This window comes from Nematostella vectensis, chromosome 3, assembly GCF_932526225.1.
Source record: "Nematostella vectensis chromosome 3, jaNemVect1.1, whole genome shotgun sequence".
In the NCBI taxonomy this organism is placed as follows: domain Eukaryota; kingdom Metazoa; phylum Cnidaria; class Anthozoa; order Actiniaria; family Edwardsiidae; genus Nematostella; species Nematostella vectensis.
In genome coordinates, this window is record NC_064036.1 from 1,190,955 (window position 1) to 1,201,326 (window position 10,372).

Here is a 10,372-nt window from a genome sequence, read left to right on the forward strand (position 1 = left end):
GCTCATTTGATGATTTCTCTTCAGTCCTCCAGATTCATTTGACTGAATCTCACCCAGTGCTCTTTGATTCAAACGATTCAAAGTCTGTCAAGGTACATTTATAAATTCAGCTTTGTTTAAAAAGGAGTGTATCGGGGAAGGATATATAAATCCAAGTTTATACTTGCACTTTCCACGATTGTCCTAAACTGGAAAATTATAGAAAGATCTTATTTGAAGCAAATCCACTTTAATGCGTAAAAGAAGGAAAAACTGGAAAATACAATCATTGACATAATAATCTTATAATCCTGAAACCGTGGCTTAGCACGTCGACCTTGCACAAATAGTGTAGAAACCTTGAGAACAATACAAAAAGGGAATCTAGAAATGAAATTAATATTGCAACAGCTGTGTACAGACTTGAAGTCGAAGGTGAAAATGATAAATTTAATCGCCATTCTTTTCTTTATTCACTAAGCAAGCATCATGCAAGTTTACACAGTACAAATCCACAGCAAAATATACCCTCAAATTCATCGCGCGCTCTTCCTCAACCTGAATATTTAGTTTAAAATAAGTGAATAAATGAATATACGAATATTCAGATCGTTTTACCGGGGGCGGGTGTAGCACAGACTGTGTGCATTTTTGCGTTATGATTGCGCTCAGTTTTTGGATAGTTTGGCGCGAAAAACGGACTCTAAAACAGATAACCAAAGCAGTGGCTACCTCAAATTATTTTTTTGGAATGCGCTTTTCAAATTGCGAGAAACTTTGTAGGCCAGTTAAGGTGGTGACGAAACCTGGGTCAATTCTGTATAGATTCCATTGTTCGCCATTTTCGTTTGGTTACTCAGTTGCACAGGTATGTCAAGCTGAAAAAATCTGAAGATCAAACCCAGCGTAAGAGAGTTTACTTAGCTGGTAAAAGTCGCGTAAGTGCGTTGATATAAAAAGTTCCTTGGTCGTGCCAGATTCACTGCTACCTTTGCTAGCGTTATCTCAGCCATGTGGATCAAGCTACTGATGCTCGTGGTCTTTCATTGCGCAGTCGCACAAGATGATGTTCACAGACCAGAAGGTGGGTGATTGCTCGAGTACATTTTATTTCGCGACTTAAAGAATCTGAATGCCCTGGTTGCCAAAGGATATTTTTGTTCCCGGGCTCCAATAAGGAGGTCGAGTTGTGAGTTACATACACCACCCTTTAGCCGGTATTTTTTTTCTTAAGTTTGGATTGTGCATGAGTGTAAAATAATGGCATGATTGGCCTTTTTTAATATTATTTTTTTCCATAGAAAACCTTGAAATCAACGACCCCAACTTGTTTGAGGGAGACATGTATCTTACCACGGCCCAGCGCTACGCAGTCATGACCGGACGAGACGTAAAGCTGGACTGGGGCGAAGCGCGACCACCAAGAACCTGTGGCGAAATGGAGTTCTGGTCTACCAACTGGACCCTGCAATCCGTAAGTACGGTTACGGAGAGGAAAATACCAGATAGCGCACGTTTTAAGAGCGCGTGCTGTGTGCATGTCCAGCGGCGTAGCCAGGGTTTTTAACAGGAGGGGGCCCAAAAGGTCCTTTCAAGACGTTTTCTCCTGTATTTTAGATATTGTCTCATACATTTACTGTATTTTTGGCTGCTAGAAGGGCCACCCCCCTGGCTACGCCCCTGTCATGTTGACATGACTTGTTTAAGCCTTCGTCTGAAACTTTACTAAAGCATAGTGCACAGGAACAGCATAGCGACCATAAGGCGCAAGGGAACAAACCGACATGTGATAATAATGATGATAAATATGATGAGGATGGTGGTGAAGATGATAATAGTGTCTTTATTGCTCATTAGATAAAAGTACAAATCCAACATGGTATTCTTTGTCGGTTCTTTATCGGGTGTTTTTGTTGACATCGCTGTTTTTGCGATACCATATTATCGAAACTGCCATGATCTAATGTCACTAAAAAAGCGTGGGTGCTTTTGTTGTTATGCCACAAATCTTTATTACTAGCAGCTTTGTACAGTGTCACTCGTAGAAAAGATCCTGAAAACAAGTTCTAATGCCTTCTCTTATGATATGCACAGAGAGAGCAAGTGCTGCTGTGAATGCCATCAATGCCGCAATGAAGATCTGGGAGCAGAAAACCTGCATCCGCTTTAAGAAGAGGACCAACGAACAGGATTACGCTTACATCCACATCGGCGCAGGGTACGTGGTCGGGATATTGAGGGATTTTGCCATGTAATGCATGAGCCGGGTTCGTGGTCGGGATATTGAGGGATTTTGCCATGTAATGCATGAGCCGGGGACGTAATCGGGATATTGAAGGATTTTGCCATGTAATGCATAAGCCGGGGACGTGGTCGGGATATTGAGGGATTTTGCCATGTAATGCATAAGCCGGGGACGTGGTCGGGATATTGAGGGATTTTGCCATGTAATGCATAAGCCGGGGACGTGGTCGGGATATTGAGGGATTTTGCCATGTAATGCATGAGCCGGGTACGTGGTCGGTATATTGAGGGATTTTGCCATGTAATGCATGAGCCGGGGACGTGTTCGGGATATTGAGGGATTTTGCCATGTAATGCATGAGCCGGGGATGTGGTCGGGATATTGAGGGATTTTGCCATGTAATGCATCAGCCGGGTACGTGGTCGGGATATTGAGGGATTTTGCCATGTAATGCATAAGCCGGGGACGTGGTCGGGATATTGAGGGATTTTGCCATGTAATGCATAAGCCGGGGACGTGGTCGGGATATTGAGGGATTTTGCCATGTAATGCATCAGCCGGGTACGTGGTCGGGATATTGAGGGATTTTGCCATGTAATGCATAAGCCGGGGACGTGGTCGGGATATTGAGGGATTTTGCCATGTAATGCATGAGCCGGGTACGTGGTAGGGATATTGAGGGATTTTGCCATGTAATGCATGAGCCGGGTACGTGGTCGGGATATTGAGGGATTTTGCCATGTAATGCATGAGCCGGGTACGTGGTTGGGATATTGAGGGATTTTGCCATGTAATGCATGAGCCGGGTTCGTGGTCGGGATATTGAGGGATTTTGTCATGAAGCAATTTTTTTACAGAAGAAGTAAGTAAGCCGTCACGTGATTGGTTTACAAAGGATGGGGGGGCGGGAGTTAAGTCTAATGATTAACAGTATTGATTCTTGGATAAAAACGTGACCACTGAAAGACATATCACCTCTCAAAGTCTTTAATTGCAACTTTGTGAGAGCTAGGAAGAGTGGGAATTAACTTTCATTAAGCTTACATATTAAATGAACTTTTGACCTATTGACTAGCACTATGTTACAAGAACAGTTGCAAGTGAAAAAGGTGCTTTTCAAAGACAAAATGCTGTTATAAATAATATAGTTCATGAAGAGCTTTCGGTGTAGGAGTAAGATAGATAGTGTAGGAGTAAGATAGATAGATTTAAACCAAATTGGCGGCGTGTGTGAGTTATGTTTGCACGGACCTAGTAATGATGTGTCGGTGCCATACAATTGCTAAATCGATAGACAAAATCAACAACCATGGCCTCAAATGACCGGGCCATGAATTATAGCGTGTATTTCCGAAAAATAATTACTGGATAATCACGAGCCCATCTTGATCATGATCCAAAATGTAATTACGTACCAGCATAGTTTACAGGAGCTAGCCCAAATGTAATTACGTACCAGCATAGTTTACAGAAGCTAGCCCAAATGTAATTACGCACCAGCATAGTTTACAGAAGCTAGCCCAAATGTAATTACGTACCAGCGTAAATGACACCAATGTAGTTCTATTGGGACCAAGTCTCTTCTTCAGCATCTCCAAACCTTGTGACTAAGTACAACTATTCTATGAGCGATTAGTAAAAAAAGGCTGCTGCAGCGTTTGGCTAATGATTATCATAAAAGACATGTTTAAAAAAATATAGATATCCTCTATTAAAACCAGTTTCCACATTACATTAATACCCCTGTAAAGGGAGCATACAAAAATAAGGTTGTAGAATAATGGGATGAATATCCCATCCAATATTCTACATAAGGGATTCTGGGCCACGTGTATGTAGATGAAGCATATCGTGTCATCACTTGCAGGTGTACGTCACATGTTGGTCGTAAAGGCAGCCGTCAGCTGTTATCCCTGAATCATGGATGTTGGCACACGCACGTGGTTGCCCACGAGCTGGGTAATACTGAGGATATTATGATTACAGTAGCATTATTTCTACCATCAGATTATAAACCTCTCATCATTATCATCAAATCGGAGTTCAGGGCTGTAGCAGGGGTTGGGGCACGTTCCCCCCAATATTTTAAAAATTATAAGGAAATGACCAGTAAGGATGTGGCTGTGCCCCCCAATATTTTAAAAATTATAAGGAAATGACCAGTAAGGGCGTGGCTGTGCCCCCAATATTTTAAAAATTATAAGGAAATGACCAGTAAGGGCGTAGCTGTGCCCCCCAATATTTTAAAAATTATAAGGAAATGACCAGTAAGGGCGTGGCTGTGCCCCCCAATATTTTAAAAATTATAAGGAAATGACCAGTAAGGGCGTGGCTGTGCCCCCCAATATTTTAAAAATTATAAGGAAATGACCAGTAAGGGCGTGGCTGTGCCCCCCAATATTTTAAAAATTATAAGGAAATGACCAGTAAGGGAGTGGCTGTGCCCCCCAATATTTTAAAAATTATAAGGAAATGACCAGTAAGGGCGTGGCTGTGTCCCCCAATATTTAAAAATTATAAGGAAATGACCAGTAAGGATGTGGCTGTGCCCCCAATATTTTAAAAATTATAAGGAAATGACCAGTAAGAGCGTGGCTGTGTCCCCCAATATTTAAAAATTATAAGGAAATGACCAGTAAGGATGTGGCTGTGCCCCCAATATTTTAAAAATTATAAGGAAATGACCAGTAAGGATGTGGCTGTGCCCCCAATATTTTAAAAATTATAAGGAAATGACCAGTAAGGGCGTGGCTGTGCCCCCCAATATTTTAAAAATTATAAGGAAATGACCAGTAAGGGCGTGGCTGTGCCCCCTAATATTTTAAAAATAATAAATGACCAGTAAGGATGTGGCTGTGCCCCCCAATATTCTGTATTGTGCCCCTCCCCTGCTACGGCTCTGGAATTATAAAAGTGTGGTATTCAATATCATTTACCTATCCTTATTCCGTCCCCATTACATCATTATGATTATAATATAATATCATGAAACCAACATTCATGAAATCAATGCAATAGCCATATTTTAATCTTTACCTTTATGTCACGATAATGTTATTACGTCATCATGATGTCACGATGTCATTATTACGAGTTCCTCCTCGTCGTCATCATCATCATCAGAATCATGAGGCAATCGAATATATAAGCTTTTATCATCGAGCTATTCTCTATCCTGCCATGTTTAAAATAACCAAAACATATATCATTGCGTTACACAGGTCACGCCTTTGGCTTCTATCACGAGCAGTCACGCGCTGACCGCGACACCTACATCACCATTAACTGGAATAATATGAATGAGCGTAAGTAGCATATCGTAAATCGTCTTCCTGAAGGATTACGGAGCATGGACTGATAAGCACCCTCACACATTTGTAAATGTCTACAACCCTATGACAGGCGCGTACACAGGGAGATGCGCTGGGTGCACGCGTCCCCCCCTCCTTGGCGGCCAAAAAGTGTTAAGGAATCTCCCCTAAGCCAATCCTGTCTACGGGCCTGTATGAATATTCACCGAATGCTAAATCGAACCTTTAGTGCTTTAATATCTCAACCCATTTTGTCTTCTTTTTAAGAATCTAAGTTTGCCTTCAAGAAATACCCTACAAACTCCCGTACGACTACGGAAGTGTTATGCATTACGAGGCGTACGCATTCAGCAACAACGGCCAACCGACAATGGTGCCTAAAACGGCTGGGGTACGTACAAATCAACACAACTGCGCGATAGCATAGATTGACATGTTAACAACGCCGCAACAAGTTCCAAACCTGTTGATTTGTTTTTGTTTGAACCAGACTTTTTCTTAGGCAAAACAAAGTGTGTTTTGACGCATTTTGGGGTCGCGTAGCGTGCATGACACTGAAACTGGCCTATTGACGATGGCAGGGTGATCATTGGAAAATAAAATCGCATTTTAGAATAATCGAAAAAAAATCGAGTGCCAATTTCTAACTTTTCGCTATTTCCAAGGAGTCGTTTCGGTGGTCCGCTTGTCATACAAGACATCAAGATGGACTGATTTCATGTATGCAAAATGGAGTGGTTTGCAACTACAGTTTTTTTTAGTTTTTGAACCAAACCTCATAAACTGCGATTTCCTTTGCACTTGCATCACGCTTTGTCGATTAATTATATCTCATGTTTATTTATGAATTTGTAAACTATAGAAGCATTGGTGCTTATATTCGCCCTAGATCAGATCGATCGCACGCTTTAAAGGGGCTACTAAACGGGATTCAATTTGAACTAATTTTTGAAAACAATGACTTGATAACAATGTTATGATAACTCAGTATTGGTCGTATTGGTTTGTGTAGGTTACCCTTGGAAACAGAAAGAGCCCGTCAGCGATAGACGTGAAGCAGATGAACCTCCTGTACAAGTGCAGTGGGGGAGGGGGAGGGGGTGCTGGCGGGGGTGGGGGTTCTACCTGCCAGGATAAGGAGAGCAGATGTCATATGTGGAACTTTTCTTATTGCTACTGGCAGCAGAACATGAGAACAAACTGCAGGAAGACATGCAGGCTTTGTTAATCATAATAAGGCTGATAGCATTATTACCTCATGATAGATAGCACCGGTACCTCATGATAGCACCAGTAATAAATACCCTATGATAGATAGCACCAGTAGTACCTCATAATAGCACATTACCTCATGATAGCACCAGTAGTACCTTATGATAGCACCAGTAGTACCTTATGATAGCACCAGTAGTACCTCATGATAGCACCAGTAGTACCTCATGATAGCACCAGTAGTACCTCATGATAGCACCAGTAGTACCTCATGATAGCACCAGTAGTACCTTATGATAGCACCAGTAGTACCTTATGATAGCGCCAGTAGTACCTTATGATAGCACCAGTAGTACCTTATGATAGCACCAGTAGTACCTTATGATAGCACCAGTAGTACCTCATGATAGCACCAGTAGTACCTCATGATAGCACCAGTAGTACCTCATGATAGCACCAGTAGTACCTCATGATAGCACCAGTAGTACCTCATGATAGCACCAGTAGTACCTCATGATAGCACCAGTAGTACCTCATGATAGCACCAGTAGTACCTTATGATAGAACCAGTAGTACCTTATGATAGCACCAGTAGTACCTCATGATAGCACCAGTAGTACCTCATGATAGCACCAGTAGTACCTTATGATAGCACCAGTAGTACCTTATGATAGCACCAGTAGTACCTTATGATAGCACCAGTAGTACCTTATGATAGCACCAGTAGTACCTCATGATAGCACCAGTAGTACCTTATGATAGCACCAGTAGTACCTTATGATAGCACCAGTAGTACCTCATGATAGCACCAGTAGTACCTCATGATAGCACCAGTAGTACCTTATGATAGCACCAGTAGTACCTTATGATAGCACCAGTAGTACCTTATGATAGCACCAGTAGTACCTTATGATAGCACCAGTAGTACCTTATGATAGCACCAGTAGTACCTCATGATAGCACCAGTAGTACCTTATGATAGCACCAGTAGTACCTTATGATAGCACCAGTAGTACCTTATGATAGCACCAGTAGTACCTTATGATAGCACCAGTAGTACCTTATGATAGCACCAGTAGTACCTCATGATAGCACCAGTAGTACCTTATGATAGCACCAGTAGTACCTCATGATAGCACCAGTAGTACCTTATGATAGCACCAGTAGTACCTTATGATAGCACCAGTAGTACCTCATGATAGCACCAGTAGTACCTTATGATAGCACCAGTAGTACCTTATGATAGCACCAGTAGTACCTTATGATAGCACTAGTAGTACCTCATGATAGCACCAGTAGTACCTCATGATAGCACCAGTAGTACCTTATGATAGCACCAGTAGTACCTTATGATAGCGCCAGTAGTACCTTATGATAGCACCAGTAGTACCTTATGATAGCACCAGTAGTACCTTATGATAGCACCAGTAGTACCTCATGATAGCACCAGTAGTACCTCATGATAGCACCAGTAGTACCTCATGATAGCACCAGTAGTACCTCATGATAGCACCAGTAGTACCTCATGATAGCACCAGTAGTACCTCATGATAGCACCAGTAGTACCTCATGATAGCACCAGTAGTACCTTATGATAGCACCAGTAGTACCTTATGATAGCACCAGTAGTACCTTATGATAGCACCAGTAGTACCTCATGATAGCACCAGTAGTACCTCATGATAGCACCAGTAGTACCTTATGATAGCACCAGTAGTACCTTATGATAGCACCAGTAGTACCTTATGATAGCACCAGTAGTACCTTATGATAGCACCAGTAGTACCTCATGATAGCACCAGTAGTACCTTATGATAGCACCAGTAGTACCTTATGATAGCACCAGTAGTACCTCATGATAGCACCAGTAGTACCTCATGATAGCACCAGTAGTACCTTATGATAGCACCAGTAGTACCTTATGATAGCACCAGTAGTACCTTATGATAGCACCAGTAGTACCTTATGATAGCACCAGTAGTACCTTATGATAGCACCAGTAGTACCTCATGATAGCACCAGTAGTACCTTATGATAGCACCAGTAGTACCTTATGATAGCACCAGTAGTACCTTATGATAGCACCAGTAGTACCTTATGATAGCACCAGTAGTACCTTATGATAGCACCAGTAGTACCTCATGATAGCACCAGTAGTACCTTATGATAGCACCAGTAGTACCTCATGATAGCACCAGTAGTACCTTATGATAGCACCAGTAGTACCTTATGATAGCACCAGTAGTACCTCATGATAGCACCAGTAGTACCTTATGATAGCACCAGTAGTACCTTATGATAGCACCAGTAGTACCTTATGATAGCACTAGTAGTACCTCATGATAGCACCAGTAGTACCTTATGATAGCACCAGTAGTACCTTATGATAGCACCAGTAGTACCTTATGATAGCACCAGTAGTACCTTATGATAGCACCAGTAGTACCTTATGATAGCACCAGTAGTACCTTATGATAGCACCAGTAGTACCTTATGATAGCACCAGTAGTACCTCATGATAGCACCAGTAGTACCTTATGATAGCACCAGTAGTACCTTATGATAGCACCAGTAGTACCTCATGATAGCACCAGTAGTACCTTATGATAGCACCAGTAGGACCTTATGATAGCACCAGTAGTACCTCATGATAGCACCAGTAGTACCTTATGATAGCACCAGTAGTACCTTATGATAGCACCAGTAGTACCTCATGATAGCACCAGTAGTACCTTATGATAGCACCAGTAGTACCTCATGATAGCACCAGTAGTACCTTATGATAGCACCAGTAGTACCTCATGATAGCACCAGTAGTACCTTATGATAGCACCAGTAGGACCTTATGATAGCACCAGTAGTACCTTATGATAGCACCAGTAGTACCTCATGATAGCACCAGTAGTACCTCATGATAGCACCAGTAGTACCTCATGATAGCACATTACCTCATGATAGCACCAGTAGTACCTCATGATAGCACCAGTAGTACCTCATGATAGCACCAGTAGTACCTTATGATAGCACCAGTAGGACCTTATGATAGCACCAGTAGTACCTTATGATAGCACCAGTAGTACCTCATGATAGCACCAGTAGTACCTCATGATAGCACCAGTAGTACCTCATGATAGCACATTACCTCATGATAGCATGTTACCTGATAACACTATTACCTTAACTCGTGGCGGTTGTAATAGCAAGAAGCGGGATGAAATAAAATAAAACTTTATGATGTAAGGACGATCTTTGTGATAAAAATATCTGACGCATTTTGTTATAAATTCCTACGCACCCAAGGATTTTCATCGTAGTATTTGTCAATAAATAAATAGTTTTACAGACAGCTTTGTCACCCATAGTTTCTATTATCGTTAGTACATCTTGATCAAATGCTTGTTTTTCTGGTTTTTCTTTTCTTTTTTCTTCAAATATATAATGCGTCTGAAATATCTGGTAGATCTCAGAATAACCTCAGAATAACCCAAAATTGAAGCGGAGAAAAACAAATCTAAGGACGCCATTAGTGGGAAAAAGGGGAAAATGGTTTTACGCGGTGACTAAAAAGGGAAAAAATTTTACGCGTGACTAAATGCCCCGACAGTCGGAAAAGGTCCTCAATGGA

The 10,372-nt window shown here is 41.7% G+C and overlaps 1 protein-coding gene across 1 annotated transcript; it reads left to right on the top strand.

The window, feature by feature from the left end:
* Window positions 1-990: 990 nt before the first annotated feature.
* Window positions 991-6,413, top strand: LOC116621136 (high choriolytic enzyme 1-like). The gene is made up of 7 exons (XM_048725315.1): window positions 991-1,063; window positions 1,316-1,453; window positions 2,074-2,197; window positions 4,092-4,183; window positions 5,446-5,529; window positions 5,803-5,926; window positions 6,201-6,413. The coding sequence occupies exons 1-7, from the start codon at window positions 991-993 to the stop codon at window positions 6,247-6,249; spliced, it is 684 nt and encodes a 227-aa protein (XP_048581272.1). The 3' UTR covers window positions 6,250-6,413.
* Window positions 6,414-10,372: the final 3,959 nt, after the last annotated feature.

Coding starts and splice junctions, on each gene's coding strand:
- LOC116621136 (XM_048725315.1), top strand. CDS start 991: ATGTGGATCAAGCTACTGATGCTCGTGGTCTTTCATTGCGCAGTCGCA. Junction 5,530..5,802: donor CTGGAATAATATGAATGAGC/GTAAGTAGCATA, acceptor CTTCTTTTTAAG/AATCTAAGTTTGCCTTCAAG. Junction 5,927..6,200: donor TGGTGCCTAAAACGGCTGGG/GTACGTACAAAT, acceptor GCTATTTCCAAG/GAGTCGTTTCGGTGGTCCGC.